Source organism: Notamacropus eugenii, chromosome 2 (assembly GCF_028372415.1).
Source record: "Notamacropus eugenii isolate mMacEug1 chromosome 2, mMacEug1.pri_v2, whole genome shotgun sequence".
NCBI classification, from domain to species: Eukaryota; Metazoa; Chordata; class Mammalia; order Diprotodontia; family Macropodidae; genus Notamacropus; species Notamacropus eugenii.
Window position 1 is genome coordinate 292,686,471 of NC_092873.1, and position 17,314 is coordinate 292,703,784.

Consider the following 17,314-nt stretch of genomic DNA (forward strand, 5'->3'; position numbering starts at 1 on the left):
ATAAGCTAGTTTAGAAGATACTGTTCAGTTTCTGGAATGATTCTAGTACAAATGGAGTATCAGTTTTCCAGGTTACATAAAAAAGTGCAAATTACTTGTTGAACAGTTTGTTTATAGGAGAAACATGATCCTTAGAAAAACAGAAAGAGGATTTTGTAGCGGAAAAAATACTGAACTTGAAGTTAGAATACCTGACTTCTGGTTGTCACCTAGTTCCTTCTAAGCTTTGTGGCTATGGGCAAATTATTTAAGCCATCTGAGCCTCAGTTTCCTTCTCTGTTAAGTAGAGATAATTCCTGAATTACCTGCATCATAAGATTGTCAGGAAAAAGCTTTGTAAACTACAAAGCACTTATATGAATGTGAGCTGCTGTTTTTGTCAAAAAAGGTTTGTTATTCATCTCATAGCTTCTGTAAAATTCTTAAATCCTATGAGCAAAGAGTGTGGGAATACTTGTAGTCACACTTTGGCATCCTTCTTCGACATACTATCATTCGTTCTTCTTCCTCTCTCCCTACCTCCCTTTCTGTATCCCTCTCTCCCCTTTTTCTCCTCTGTCTTTCTCTATTTTCTCCCTTTCTCTTATCCTTTGCTCTCTCCTCTTCCCCACCTCTCTCTCTCTCTCTCTCTCTCTCTCTCTCCTCTTCCTTCTCCTTTCCCCCCTCTCCCTCCTCTTCCTCACCTAGTATGTTATATAAATGTTTGTTGTTGCTTGACATGCCCCTGTCCCCAGTCTTCTCTCTTCCTTCATTCACTTCTCCCCTTCTCCATACTCATCCCACCACATACATTGAAAAACAGGTCTCTGAAAAATATTAGGACTTCATGCATTCTTTTATTAGGTCAAAAAGATGACTGAAAAGGCTATAGCTTTACTTCGTTTAAATGAAGCCAAAATACATAATAACATGTACATTAAAACTTGACACTTCACCTTCCTCTACAGAAATTGCTACTTAGATTTAGCTACTGTAATCTTTCGATCCTTGACTGTGTTTCTATCAGCTCCATTTTATTCCATGAGTCAGAGGTTTCTGTTGCATAGTAACAGGTTGTTTTAGGCTAAAGTTTGGCTTCTAAGTGACCATTTTAGCATTTAAGCTCCATGTTTCAAAATACAGGGTTTAAATGAAATTGGCATATTAGTTCCTAACACTTAATAATAATTTTGGATGCTGTCTACATCTCTCTTTGGATTAAGTATTCAGAAGTCAGTGGTTTAAAAACATGAACATGCACTGTATAAAGACTAACTATTCCTATAGCTTCTACTATTTGGCAAAGTTTTAATTAATGCATTCTGTAAATCTGCCTAAATGTTAGTGTGCTTCGTACATGTTGCTCATTGCTAGAAGGTTTTTGAATTGACATGTCAGAAATGTGCCTGAGGAAAGTTAACCTTCACTTCCTATGAAATGGGTAAGTGACCAGCTATAGCTAAGCCCAGCTTCCCTTTGTCACCACAGAACAACATGAAATGGGCCAAATAAAGTGACAACGCAGTAACAAAGGGAAAAGAAAATTCATTTTAAAAAAATGCAGAAAAGCTGTTTGTATACATCAGTAGACTAAAGTAAACCTGCCAAAGCCCTAATAATGTCCACAAAAGTCTATTCTAATGCTTTACTGTGCGTGAAGGTGACCGTGGGTTCTCAAAAGCTATGACAGGGGGGGCCCAGGTTCTGATACATTCATTCTTGCTGAAAAAGCTTCAAGAATTATCCTGGCAACATTATTTCTGCTTTCCTAGAATTAGCCCACTTAAATATAGATACTCTTAGGGTTGGCAACTTCATAGTGAATTCTTTGACCATAACACCATATAAAACAAAGAAAATTTCAAAATGGCCTTTGTGTAGTCCCTTCTCCTTAGGCATTTATGGTGGCAGAGTCCTGGAAAAGGAGATAGAATCTGTGAACATTATCAGTGTACATTGAGAGAAACCAGTAGATAGAGTTAAGCAGAAAACTTTCTAGACATGGGAGACAGCCAGAGAAAATGTCCAGAGTCAAGAGATGGAGGATCTTGTTCATGGAACAGCAAGGTGGCTGATGTTGCTGAAAATGGAAGAGTACATGGAGGAATATCAGGTGCCAGAAGTCTGGGAAAGTAGGAGGAGGCTAGGTTATGAAGGGCTTTAAACACCATGCAGAGGATTTTGTCTTATATCCTAGAGGTGATAGGAAGTCAGTGGGGTTGACATGGTCAGACCAGCACTTTAGGAAATTCACTTTGGTGGCTGAATGGAAAATGTACTTGAATGGGTGGAGAGACTTCTGGTAAGTAAACCAGCCAGTGAATTATTACAGTAGTCTGAGCATGAGGGTATGAGGGCCTGTACCAGGATAGGAGCAATATGTTTTAGAGATGTTGCAAAAGTGAAACTGAAAGGTCTTGGTAACAGATTGGATGGTGGGGAGAAGGTGGTGGTAAGACACATGAGAAGATGGCAGGGGACTTTAGACCAGAGGTGTCTAACGTGTAGTTTGGGGGCCATGTATAACCTGCAAATTCCAGAGTATTGTCCAAACTGCATTAAAATGTAATTGGGAGAAAGTTAATAAGATGAATAAAAATGAAATAAAACATAAATAATGTTGCATTTTAAAACTAAGTCAATATTCAGCGCACAGAGATACTGATGTACAAATTAGAGGCCCCCATTTCTATTTGAATGTGACACCACTACCCTAGACAACAATTGGGAAGTTGGGAAGGGGAGAGAGTTGGGGCAGGGGGAGAATTAACAAATTCAGTTTTGGACATATTGATTTTAAGATGTCTTTGGGACGTGCAGTTCAAGATATCTAGTAGGCAGTTGGAGAGATTTTATCAGAGTTTGGGAGAGAATTCAGGTCTGGACCTGTAGATTTGAGAGTCATTTGCATGGAGATGGTGGTTGAAACCAGGGAACGAATGAAATCAAGTGCAATAGTATAGAGAAGAGAAGGGGCCCAGATCCATCCAAGGAGACAGATGAAATAGTCTGACAGGTAAGAGGAAAGACCACAAGAGAGAGAGCCATGAAAACCTTGAGAGAAGAGATATCTAGGAGAAGAGAATGATTCACTGTCAAAGGATACAGAGGTCAAGGAACACAAATATAGAATGAGAGCAGGGGTGGACAGATCACATCCTTACCCTCGTAAGGATGAGTTTGCTCTAACTACACAGGAAAAAAACAAGTGGATGGAAAAGGCAGATTGTCTAGATTATTAGATTGCGTAGACAACCTAAAGAGCTCCTGCACTGGTAGATGTATCAGAGAAAAAACACTGCAGAGAGACTGTGAAGTGAGCTGGGCCCAGAACTGAACACGTGAGGAAAGGCAGGCTTGATTGATTTCACAAATTGTTCAGTTATTTTAGTGATCCTAAACTTCTCCCTAAAATAAAGACTTTTCTTTTTGACAACATTAATCCAGTGATATTATATGGCTGCAAGTCTCCAAAGCCATGTGAGTCTCCAAAATAATAAAGTTGAAGACGATCCAAAGTACAGTGGAGATTAACATGGTGAGCATTGGGTGCAATATGATACAAATGAAGAAAAGAAGAGGGAAAGGAGGAGGAGGAGGAGTTGCCATTAAAGAAACAAGTTGATAAAAGATAAAATAGATTGTTCTGAGTACCTAAATTTTAAAAGTGTTTATATGAACAAAGTCAGTGTAGCTTTAGAGTAGGAAGAAATGGTCAGCTACCGAGTCAATGTAAAATAGCTCTAATAAAGGTGTGGTATTCAAGATATATAGGGAATTGGCACAAACATAGAAGAATAATGTCCATTCCCCAATAATAATGGATCAAAGGGTACAAATAGTTTTCAAAAGAACTAAAGATTCCCAGAAGCCATGTGAAAGAGTAAGCCAAGTCATTAGTAATAAAATTAATGCAAATCTGAGATTTCACTGAATTCATGTGTCAGATTGATAAAGATGGCAAAAGATAAAATAGTAAACACTGACCGGGGTATGGGATGAGAGCCACTCTAATGCCTTCTTGGCAGAGCTCTAAATTTCCTTTTCTGGAAAATAATTTAGAACTATACTAGAAAAGCTACCTGACTACCTTTTGGCAGCAGTATCACTAGTGGACATATACCCAGTGATTTCAAAGATATGGGAAAAGGGCCCACATATACATAAATTACTTGTAGCAGTACTTGCTGGCCCTGAAATGGGATTAAAAGGAAAAAAGAAAAGAACTAGAGCCTAAGATGTGGCTCTCCCTCGGGCAGTGACGAACAAATTGTATGTGAATGTCTTAGAATAGTATTGCACTGTAAGAAATGAGAAAAGGAATAATTTCAGAGAATCCTGGGTAGTAGGAATTGATCTAGGCAGAATAAAGTGAACAGAATCAGAAGAGTAATTTATAAAATAAAACATTATAATGACAAAACTTAAAGACTTAAGAATTCACTTAATTAAATTACTGTGACTGAAGGATCTATGATGAGGCATATTATCCATCTCCTTACAGAAAGGTGATGGACTCAAGGTGCAGAAAAAGACATAGATTTTTGGATACAGTCACTATGTAGCTTGATTTTGCTTGACTAAACCTATTTGTTACAAAGATTCTCCCACCCTGCCCCCTTCCCCTTTCCTCCTTGGTCTTTTAATTGTGAGTGGAGGGGGAAGTTGAGGTTGTTTGGGGTTTTTTAAGCTTTAAGCTTTTAAGCTTTTTTAAACTTTCTTTAAATGCACAGAAGAGAACGGAAACAAGTTCAGGAGGCATAGACAAGCAAAACTATCTTGAAAATTAATTTTGACACTTTTATTATATTCTTTTTAAAAATACCTATGAAATAGAGATTTATGGTTTCTTATATGCAATACTCTGAGTACTGCTGTGTATGCATAAATATGCTTTTGGGTTTTTTTGGTGTTAAAATTCATAATAAAATAAATAAAAAACAAATATCTGATCTCGCTAACCTATAGGTTTCTCTGCTGCCTGTATTTCCTCATCTGTAAAAATCCTTCACTTCACCGTATTTCTGTAAATTCTCTCCCTCTACACCTTCCTTTTAATAGCCAAACCCCTTGAAAGAGGCATCTGGTTCATGGCTTCACATCTAATTCCTGTTCATTTCTCAACCTCTTGTAGTCTGGCTTCCAGCAAAACCATTCAACTATCTTGCCCATGATCTTATATTTTATACCCAAAGTCCTTTTCTCTGTCCTAATCTTTTTTGAATTTTATACTGTTTGGCCACCCTCCCTTATGTTCTCCTACCTGATTGATTCTCAGTCTTCTTTGCTGGCTCATCATCCAGGCCCCACCTTCTTACCATAGATATCCCAAAAGCTTTGTGCTGGACCCTCTTTCTCTTTTCTCTCATTACTTTCAGTCTTCTTGAGCTCTTCCTCTTAAGAGACAGGATGGTGTCATGGATCTGATGCTGGACTTGGAGTCAGGAAGATTCAGATAAATGCTTTGTTGATATTTTATATCCTCCCAGTAGCATGTAAGTTCCTTGAAGCCAGAGACTTGTTTATTTTATCTTTGAATCCCCAGCACTGAGCATCATGCCTTGTACAGTAGCTGTGCTCTTAAAACATGCTTATTGAAATGAATTGAATGTAAATGCTGTGTACTTATTTGTTTAATTAAATTAAAGGAGAGGGTAGTGCTGTGTCAGATGTTTCCTGCAAGTCAAAAAGAGTGAGAACTGAGAAAAGGCAAGAGGATTTGGTGATTAGGAGGAAGTTTATTGTTGAATTAAATGAGTTTTGATGAGACAAGAGGAACAGAAGGCAGACTATAAGTGTAGTACAATGACATGACTGAATGAAAAGGTATTTGTTCAATCAACAAACATTTATTAAGCACATGTTATGAACCAGGCATTCGCTGTGCTGGCAGTGTGGTGGGAAACAAAACAGCCCCTGCCTTCAAGGAGTTTACATTTTAATTGGGAATATCACATGACTAAGAAAGGTAAGAGAAGGATATCTTGGCCTAGAAAGATGCAAGAATGATGAGTGGAATAATGAGGCAGTCCTTTGACACACCCTTTCCTCTGCAATGTTGATTGAAATTATAATTCTTGGGGGAGGAGCCAAGATGGCAGAGTAGAAAGATACACATATGCTAGCTCCAAACCCACAGCCCGTAAAATACCTGTAAAGAAGAACTCCCAACAAATTCTGGAGCAGCAGAAGCCACGGAACAATGGAGTGGAGGAGATTTCTGTTCCAGAGAGTCCTGAAAAACCTACACGAAAGGTCCGTCACGCCCCGGACCAGAGCAGAACCCAGCCCTGCCTTGGCCGCACGACACCAAGTGGAGCACATGGGAGCAGGCTCCAGGAACAGAATCTCCAGCCACTGCATAGGTCTCTCCACCCACAGGCGGCAAAGGTCAGTGAGAGAGTCTCTTTGGCTGGCTGAGAGGGGAGTGGGGTGTCTGCATAACTCAGGCCCTCTCGGGAGGCAGCAGCAGACAGGGGCTCCCAAAGTAGGCTGAAACCCGGATCCATTCTTGAAGGTCTCCTCATAAACCCCCTGAGAGAACTGAGCCCCATGAGGTGGCCCTGCCCCCACCTGAGCACCTGAACTTAATCTCATACTGAATAGCAGCCCCAGCCCCAGCCCCACCCCCACTGAAAGCCTTGAGGCTGGGAAGCAGCATTTGAATCTCAGACCCCAAGCGCTGGCTGGGCAGATCTGGAGGCAAAGTGCGTGTGGAGAGGATACTCAGAAGTCAAGTCACTGGCTGGGAAAATGCCCAGAAAAGGGAAAAAAATAAGACCATAGAAGGTTACTTTCTTGGTGAACAGATATCTCCTCTCATCCTCTTGGATGAGGAAGAACAATGCTTACCATCAGGGAAAGACATAGAAATCAAGGCTTCTGTATCGCAATCATCCAAAATAAATATTCAGTGGGCTCAGGCCATGGAAGAGCTCAAAAAGGATTTTGAAAATCAAGTTAGAGAGGTGGAGGAAAAACTGGGAAGAGAAATGAGAGAGATGCAAGAAAAGCATGAAAAGCAGGTCAACACCTTGCTAAAGGAGACCCAAAAAAATGCTGAAGAAAATAACACCTTGAAAAATAGGCTAACTCAATTGGCAAAAGAGGTTCAAAAAGCCAATGAGGAGAAGAAGGCTTTCAAAAGCAGAATTAGCCAAATGGAAAAGGAGGTTCAAAAGCTCACTGAAGAAAACAGTTCTTTCAAAATTAGAATGGAACAGATGGAGGCTAATGACTTTATGAGAAACCAAGAAATCACAAAACAAAACCAAAAGAATGAAAAAATGGAAGATCATGTGAAATATCTCATTGGAAAAACAACTGACCTGGAAAATAGATCCAGGAGAGACAATTTAAAAATTATGGGCCTACCTGAAGGCCATGATCAAAAAAAGAGCCTAGACATCATCTTTCATGAAATTATCAAGGAAAACTGGCCTCTGATATTCTAGAACCAGAGGGCAAAATAAGTATTCAAGGAATTCGCCGATCACCGCCCGAAAGAGATCCAAAAAGAGAAACTCCTAGGAACATTGGGGCCAAATTCCAGAGTTCCCTATTCAAGGAGAAAATATTGCAAGCAGCTAGAAAGAAACAATTCAAGTATTGTGGAAATACAATCAGGATAACACAAGATCTAGCAGCTTCTACATTAAGGGATCAAAGGGCATGGAATATGATATTCCAGAAGTCAAAGAAACTAGGACTAAAACCAAGAATCACCTACCCAGCAAAACTGAGTATAATACTTCAGGGGAAAAATTGGTCTTTCAATGAAATAGAGGACTTTCAAGCATTCTTGATGAAAAGACCAGAGCTGAAAAGAAAATTTGACCTTCAAACACAAGAATGAAGAGAAGCATGAAAAGGTAAACAGCAAAGAGAAGTCATAAGGGATTTACTAAAGTTGAACTGTTTACATTCCTACATGGAAAGACAATATTTGTAACTCTTGAAACTTTTCAGTACCTGGGTAGTTGGTGGGATTACATACACACACGCACACATGCACAGAGACAGAGAGCACAGAGTGGATGGAATAGGATGGGATCATATCTTTAAAAAATGAAATTAAGGGGTGAGAGAAATATATGGGGAGGAGAAAAGGAGAAATGGAATGGGGCAAATTATCTCTCATAAAAGAGACAGGCAAAAGACTTTTTAGTGGAGGGAAAAAGAGGGGAGGTGAGAGAAAAACATGAAGTTTACTCTCATCACATTCGACTAAAGGAAGGAATAAAATGCACACTCATCTTGGTATGAAAACCTCTCTTACAATACAGGAAAGTGGGGGAGAAGGGGATAAGCAGGGTGGGGGGGATGGTGGGAGGAGAGAGCAATTTGAAGTCAACACTCTTGGGGAGGGACAGGATCCAAAGAGAGAATAGAAGCAATTGGGGGCAGGATAGGATGGAGAGAAATATAGTTAGTCTTACACAACACAACTATTATGGAAGTCATTTGCAAAACTACACAGATATGGCCTATATTGAATTGCTTGCCTTCCCAAAGGGAATGGGTGGGGAGGGAGGGATGAAGAGAAGTTGGAACTCAAAGTTTTAGGAACAACTGTCGAGTACTGTTCTTGCTACTAGGAAATAAGAAATACAGGTAATGAGGTATAGAAAGTTATCTTGCCCTACAGGACAAAAGAGAAGATGGGGACAAGGGAAGGGAGGGATGATAGAAGAGAGGGCAGATTGGTAATAGGGGAAATCAGAATGCTCAGTGTTTTGGGGTGGGGGGAGGGGACAAATGGGGAGAAAATTTGGAACCGAAAATTTTGTGAAAATGAATGTTAAAAGTTAAATAAATAAATTTTTTAAAAAAAGAAATTATAATTCTTACAGTAAGAGGTGGAAGAAGGGGACAGGGAAGGGGCAGTGGGTACACGCAACAGCAGAGTGCATAATATCCAGGCTGAAAGATGAGGAGAGTTGGGTCTAGGGAGTTCAGAGCTTTCAGAGCTCCTGGGCATGGACTCTGGAGGTCAAGGTTTGCTGGCAAGCAGTCAGCAGGATGGAAAACTAAGATAGAGATGCTTCCCTAGACGGGGTTCAGTGCTAAAGAATTAAGAAATAAGTGAGCAGTTAAGAAGTGAAGGGACCATTTCACCTAAAGTTGGTACTTTTCCCAGTTCTTGGCCCTTTGCCCTGCATACAGTTGACATTTATTAAATATTTGCTTGATTACTCAATATAATTCCAGAATAGGTTTACATTTGGTACTTTGTAACAGTATCAATTGCTACCCCTATATTTACCGTAAAGGATCAAAGATTTTTGTTCAGATGATGTTCCTGAGACTGAACTTTGCCATTGGTAATGATTGCTTAATTACTGGGCAGTAGTAGAAACATAGCTATGTTACGTGTTACAGAATGGTTTTGACAATTGGTTTCTTCTTGTTGTATACTGTCAGGTATGTAAAAGTAACCCAGTAACAGATTAATAGAAACATATCTTCAAAGTCTTAAAATTTTGGAAACATGAACAAAAGTATTCCCTAAATTGCAGGCATAATTTTTATTTTTATAGCACAAATTCTTCTGATCGAATGAGCATTTCAAAGGGCTTATGAATTCCCATTCATACAGATATGTGCATGCGTATGTGTACACATATCTATTCATATATGTATACATATGTGTATATGTGTGCACGCATACATGTGTTGTAATATGTACCCTATAGATAAATACTGTCTTGGAAAAATGAAAATTAACTCACTTTGTTTTTGATTTATAATCTATATGGTAATCACAACAAAGAAGAGGGAAAAGGTTGTATAGGAGGAAACCTGTTCCTGTTGTTCCCATGAAATATATGCATTAGTCAAAAACCACAGGAAAAAAGATTCTCATGTTGAAATTGTAGGCAGCTGACCTCAGCACCACTCATTTTGAAGTCAAAGATTCAATAATCATTGGTTCTTTTCTCAGTGGCACTCTTCAGTTTCACACCTTCATGCACAGATTCTTCTTTCTGTTTTCCATTTTGAACAGAACATCATGGTCCACCATCAGGAACAAACTCGGCCAGGCAAAGTCCAGCGCTACAGCACAGACCCATGGGACAGACACAGGCCGGTCACACATCGGGAGACCGGTGAGGCTGCTTTTTCTCAAGTTGTTCTTTGTTTGCTGTATTTTCCTAAGAATGCACAGAAAGCAGTTTGGAAACAAAAATCATTTGTACACTGACCCCCATTCAGGTATATAACTAAATTGGCAAATTCTGTGCTATCTAAAATATTGTCAGCGATCCATGCCCAACAAGTAGATGCTGGCAGGAATTAATAAAGCAGCATCTGGCTTCACCACTATTGGACCTGACATCTTTGGCAGAGAAGCTCTGCCAGCACTGAATGATGCCATCATGCCTAAAAGAAGTTGGGTTTACAGCCCTCATTTGTTGGAAGAGCTAGCTCTGAAACCAGAATTAGGCTGATGGAAATTCAGCAACATCATGAGGATTGATCTGTACATCTTAGAAATACTTGACAGCAGTTTTTTGCTGTATCTATATTAATTTTGGGGTCTTTAGTTTTATTAATGTAGGCCTGCTTTTACTGATAGCAATCATGATGATGTACTTTGTAAAATACTATTCTGATAACAGAAGTTTAAGGATACGTTAGGGTTAATGCCCAAATTTTTATCTTGGATTTACAACATAGCATTTAGGAATGCCAAGACAATGGAGATAAGACGTGCTGCCCTCTGAATAAAATAGAGGCAAATCTGCCAACACCCCCAGTTTCTCTTCTAGTTCTCCATGCACTATATACACACACACAGGTCTCTTCCCTTACTGAGAGTATGCACTGTGCTGTGTTCTTGCTTTCTCTCTCTTGCAGAAGTGGTTTAGAAAGTGAAATTGGGAAAGATGTTTCCACGACTTACAGGCTGTCATGGTCTGACCACAAGCATCTTGCCCAGCCTGATACAGCTTTGATCTCAGTTGTGGGTAATCGGCACAATCAGGTAACTAAAACCCACCCCTGTGTCCTGTACACCTGACTGATTGTCAGGGCGCTAAGTCCATGGCATTATCCTTAAGATAATTGTACTCCAAGCAGCTCAGAGTAGGTGATTATGAATGTGGAGGATGAGAGTATTCTAAACATACTCCTTCACGAGTTTTTATTGCTCCCCATACAGTTTTATAATTGGCACTCTAAAAAGATACAAAAGTTAAAGAACTAATCTTGAGTTTGCCATCTAATTGAGGAAAGGTAAGCTTTTGGTTAAAAATGCTTATGAAACAATAGGAGCATAGCTACTCTTTCAGCACAGGAACCTTCTTTAGAATTAGTTATAGACTGCTTCAGGCTTTTCAAAATGGTACCTTTTAGAAGAATGTCCCTACTTTTCCACCTTTTTCCCCCCACAACATGGTTAATGTGGAAATGTGTTTTGCTTGATTTCATATATGTGATGTATATCCTGTGTCTTGCCTTCTCCATGGGTGGGGAGAAGAGAATTTGTAACTGAAAATAAAATTTAAAAATTTTTTTAAAAGAATGTCCCACTGCACACCATAGATGACTGCTATAGACAGTGAAATCTGATCATGTTCAAATTAATTTGAATGTTGTCATGACCTATTAGGTATTTGTTTATCTGAAATCTTTTCTATAGGAGACTTCCTTAAAAATGCATTTTTGAGTGTGGTTCCTCATTTGTAAATATTACCTTTTTAACTTTTGATTCTTTAGTTAACATTAAAAGGACATAAAAACAAGTTTATCTTACTTTTTTCCTTGCCTTAGAATCTTGGTTGCTATCCAGTGGAACTAGAAAGAGGCCCAAGAGGCTTTGGATTCAGTCTTCGTGGAGGAAAGGAATATAACATGGGCTTATTCATTCTTCGACTTGCGGAGGATGGTCCTGCCATCAAAGATGGGAGAATTCATGTGAGTTAGCTCCTATTTGTGCACTCTCTCTCTGCCACCTTTAAAAATGTTTTCTTCTTGAACCTCCAGCATCCGAGACGCCACTGATGGTAAGAAGTAGGAAAATAACTTGTCATCTGACTTTTCTAATCCTGTTTGGGTTATGGGTGATCAGATTGCTTTTGTTCTGCTGAGTGAAATGTGCCAGTTACACTGCTCTAGAGTTACGTTATTATGGACTTTGGCCAATGAGAAAAGACATTTTTTTTTTTACTTACAATTTAGAGTTTTGAAAACAAAAGAATTAACAGAAGGGACTTTCTGAGGAACTATAGTACCATAAATTGGAAGAACCAGGCCAAGTGGTTCTCAGGAACACTGCCAAAGGGAGAATTTTTCATTTCTCCAAGAAGCACCAAGATCTAGTTTTAAGGAACCAAGGTTTGTTTTATTTCTTGTCAAAGATAAAGATACAAGATGTGTTAGTAAGAGAAAGTAATGGGATCATAGACTTAAACCTGAAGAAAATATCATCATCAACCAGCCGTTTTTACAGATGAGGAAATGGGACCAGATGTGGGAATATAATGGTCTCCATTATACAGATGAGAAAACTGAGACTGAAAGGCCAACAACAGGCCCATAGCCATGGAACTAGACAGTGCCTCCTTTTTCTTCCCTATCAGAAAAATGTGCATGGGATCCTATTGAAACCCTTTCTAAAGTCCTGTAGATGCACTGCCTCATCATGTGGAGCACATGTCCGACTGAGTCTGGGTGGTATGTTTTCTTTCAGTGCATTCCACAGTCTAAGCTGAGGTGATACTGTCTCTTGGGGCAGCTAAGTGGTTAATTAGATAGAGTGCCAGCCCTGGAGCCAGAAAGGCTCATCTTTCTGAGTTCACAACCAATCTCAGACACTTACTATAACTTTGTGACCCTGGGCAAGTCACTTAACCCTGTTTGCTACAGTTTCCTCATCTACAAAATGACCTAGATAAGGAAATGACAAATCACTGCAGTATCTTTGCCAAGAAAACTCCCCATGGAGTCCCGAAGAGTCAGACATGACTGAAAAACAACTAAACAGCAACACCATCTCTCAAGGGTCCCATCAAGGTATTGGGGAGAATCAAGTCAATGTCCAAGGTCACATTTTGCTTGGTTGGTTCTTCTGCTTGTTGAAGGACAGAATTATCATTAAAGCAAGTCAAGAAATTATTAGCTACTGCTTTTGACAAAAAGAAAATTCCAGTAATTTTTCTAATAATTCAGATTCACGATCTCTACTACATCTCATTTCCATGCATGGTTTGTGTACTATGTATAAACTCCTCATCTTTCTTTTTTTTGGTCTAGATGGGTACAGGGAAAGGGAATAAGCACTTATGTAGTACCTACTGTTTGCCAAGCACTGTACTAAGCCTTTTATAAATATTATTTCATTTGATCCTCATTATAACACAAGAAAGTGATGCTGTTACTGTCCTCATTTTACACTTGAGGAAACTGAGGCAGACAGGTTCAGTGACTTGCCCAGCACTCTTATACTGTACCACTTCCTCCCTCAGGTGATTTGTGGTGTACTCAAACAATACAACTTTTGCTTTTGCCTTCAGTGGTCTTTACCCATAGGTTTTCCCTCTGGTTCTTAAAAACTCTCACTGAAGTATATCTTATTACAATAAAATATCTTACCCCTGCCCCCTATTACTTCTGCTCCTCTTTTTGAGTAAAACATGCTCACCCCTTTTCTTTTAAATAAGTTATACCCTATAGACTGATATTCTGTTTATAGATTCTAACCTATACCAAGTCTTAGTGATACCTGTGATATCTTAGTGATAACTTGTGTCTGTTCGTTAGGGTCTCCTTCACCCAGCTTGTGACCTGTAGTTGGTGGATTTATGTCTAGACATCTGAAGCCATGGCTTTTATTACTGGCTCCCTTCTTGAATTTTGTCTTGGGTGCATTTCTGAGTTTTTCCACTACTGCTACAGGCTCCTTTTCTCTTGCTCTTTGGATCTTTATACCCCTACCCCAGATGTCAAGGGAAAATTACTTAACATTTAGGGCCTTGGTTCATGTCTAGTATCTCACAAAAAGAGGGAAGTAGAAGGTACCCAGTGTAAAACTTATATTAAGCAAAGGAGAACTATTTCACGTGTAAGAAATGCTTTAAAAACCCACAAAGAATCACAAATAGATATTTAACAAAAAAAAAAAAAAAAAAGCTTAAAACCCCAAGTAGTAGCAGAAGTCATAACTATTATTATCCTCTCTTTGGAGGTTGAAACTAAGACATCTAAACATGAAGCAGGTTGCGTTTGCAGTACTGCAGGTAGGCATTGCAAATTTCCCTTTGGCTTTGTCCTGTCCCAACATTCTTTCCAGATCCACAACTTCTGTCAAGCCAGGCCAGTAGGGTGCTACCACCTAGGTTCCCCACTATTAGGGTTCAGGACATGGGCCCCAGTTCTGTTTAACTCAGTTTCTAAGAACCAGAGGGAGAACCTATGGGTAAAGACCACTGAAGGCAAAAGCAAAAGTTGTATTGTTTGAGTACACCACAAACCACCTGAGGGAGGAAGTGGTACAGTATAAGAGTGCTGGGCAAGTCATTGAACCTGTCTGCCTCAGTCTCCTCAAGTGTAAAATGAGGACAGTAACAGCATCACTTTCTTGTGTTGTAATGAGGATCAAAAATAAGAGACACTTACTTTGAAGTTAGAGCAAGAACAGTAGTATAAACAATTTTCCTGTTCCCCATGACTCAGGAGATAAAGTTTTAGATAAATTCTTGTACAATATTGACCCCACTAAGTGCATACCCATATACAGAATGTCCTCCAAGGTCTCAGCTACTACTGAGCTGGGGTCCCAAAGGTAGTCACTCTTTGCTCCTCTGGGTCCTGATACTATACTAGCTACAAAGCCCAGACTCTAGAATGCCAGGTTTGAGTGCCCTCCTGACCTTTCAGAATTCTCAAGGTCAGAAACTCCAATCCCTTCACCTAGAATAGAAAAGAACAGACTCAGAGGCCAAGGCCCATTCAATAGGGCCTCTGCATTATCTCAGAGGGGAGAAGGCCCCAAGGTCTTTCCCCTTAAATCATTGTTTTTCTCTGTATACTGTTAGTGAAGGAATCCAAAGATTCACCAAGAAAAACAGCCAAAGAAAAATGGCCTAAGAGCCTAGGCCAAAGCTAACTCATGCCCCCAGTTTTGGCTCTGTAGACAATAAAAAAGAGGCACCTCCCGACCATGTGCTTAGCAGTCTTTTGAAGGCACTCCCATTAGTGTTACATATTATCACTCCTCTCCCAGAGGCAGCATCTCTGCCTAGGCTAACGCCAGGAGAGACATTCTGTGCATGTACCAGAAAGATAGAGTAAAAGCAGTATTAGCTAAAGAATAATCACTGTCTTTCCCTAATTCCTTAGTATCTCCCTTACTTGTCTCATTCCTTCATATATCTCTTCTTTTCTCTCTTCCTCCCCCATCATTTCCCTCATTCCTTGTCATAAAAAGGAACTAAATTTTACTTATATTTACTGGTTAAAAACAGTCACCACCTTTCTTCCATGTTCTTCAGGTTTATGTCTTTCTCAGAAATACTAAGTTGCTTTTGACTTGCATCTGGCCCTAGGTTGATTATTCATCCCTCCTGCCCTATCTTTTTTTTTTTTTTAATTTCTCCCCCCACTTTCTTAAAAGAAAAATGTATTTTGGGACAAAGGTTCATTAGCTTCTATAATGTTAAAAGATAAGGACACCTGGTGGTAAGTCTGTTTAATTACAAGTTTTCATACACTAGAAAAATAGGCCTTGGAAAGCTTTCGTAAGAGTTCCATTAGCAATATAAGATATTATAAAGCACTTTCCTCACAACAACCAACTCCATTTTATAAATATGGAAAACTAAGTTTCAGACTAATTCATTTAATTTCAACAAAAAAATTATTAAGTACTTGCTGCATACAGAGAGCAATAGAAGCAGCCAGCAATGAGGACAGTAGGTCCCAGGGGCAGGAACTCTTGGTTCCAAAGGGTTAAATTGTTAGTATCTGTCTGGTCCAGGTCTACAATGGGTGAGAAACCTGTGAAGAATTCATAGAAATATGACGAGACTTGTATAAAGTGACAGGGGTGAGGAAAACACAACAAAAGAAGAATACATGTTTAGTGACAACAACTTTGTAAAGTTGTCTGAGTAGCTGCAAATCTCAGATCATACACACTGGACAACTCTGATACTGTCTTAGGAAAGTTAAAGCAAACTCTTCCTTTCTTTTACCCAGCAACAAACTCTTGAAGGTATAAAGTTATTGTACTATCAATTGGAATCACTTTTTAATGTTCTTTTGCTTAACTATTTTCAAATTGCGTTTTGAGAAAGGCTCAGTTGTTTTGTTGGGATTTCTTTGCTGTGCCAAAATAATTTAGCATCAGAAGTTTTTTGTTAAATTGTTTTCAATTTATCCTAAGATTTACAAATATATATGATCAAACAAAACAGATTTTCACATTGGACATGTCCATAACGTTTTCTTTTTCTTTAAAATTGTTCAGTGATAGGGGCAAGGGGATAGAGGGAAAATAAACCCTTGTTATTGGAAAAATAACAATAATAATAAAATTAAATTTTGACCTCTTTGGGATCAGACCTGGAAGTGGTATTACTGGGTCAAAAGGTTTGCATAGTTTTATAACCCTTTGGGCATAGTTCCAAATTGCTCTCTAGGATGGTTTAATCAGTTCACAACTCTACCAACAATGCATTAGTATTCCAATTTTCCCACATCTTCTCCAACATTTATCATTTTCCTGCTTTGTCATGTTAGCTAATCTGATAGGTGTCATGTACCTTAGAGTTGTTTTAATTTGCATTTCTCTAATCAGTAGTGATTTAGAGCATTTTTATATGACTATAGATAGCTTTAATCTCTTTATCTAAAAATTGCCTGTTCGTATCCTTTGACCATTTATCAACTGAGGAATGACTTGTATTCTTATAAATTTGACTCAGTTCTCTATATATTTTAGAAATGAGACCTTCATCAGACACTGCAAAAATTAGCTGTAAAAAATTGTTTCCCAGCTTTCTGCTTCCCTTCTAATTTTGGTTGCATTGGCTTTTTTTGTGAAAAACTTCTTAATTTAATGTAATCAAAATTATCTATTTTCCATTTCATATTGTTCTCTAGCTCTTGTTTGGTCATAAATTCTTCCCTTCTCCATAGATCTGACAGGTAAACTCTTCCTTACTCTCCTAGTTTACTTATAGTCTTACCCTTTATGTCTAAAATATGTACCTGTTTTGACCTTATCTTAGTATACAGTGTAAGATGTTGACCCGTGCCTGTTTCTCACGTACTGTTTTCCAGTTTTTCCAGAAGTTTTTGTTAAATAATGAGCTGTGATCCCACAAGTTGG

General features: G+C 38.9%; 1 protein-coding gene across 3 annotated transcripts in view; it reads left to right on the top strand.

Annotated features, from left to right (window-relative positions):
• MAGI3 (membrane associated guanylate kinase, WW and PDZ domain containing 3) overlaps window positions 1-17,314 on the top strand; it is a 226,997-nt gene that overhangs the window by 202,216 nt on the left and 7,467 nt on the right. For all 3 annotated transcript variants that reach the window (XM_072644386.1, XM_072644384.1, XM_072644385.1), the window contains 3 exons: window positions 9,986-10,088; window positions 10,840-10,966; window positions 11,755-11,898. In XM_072644386.1, coding sequence (XP_072500487.1) covers window positions 9,986-10,088; window positions 10,840-10,966; window positions 11,755-11,898 — 374 coding nt within the window. The remainder of the gene's footprint in view (window positions 1-9,985; window positions 10,089-10,839; window positions 10,967-11,754; window positions 11,899-17,314) is intronic.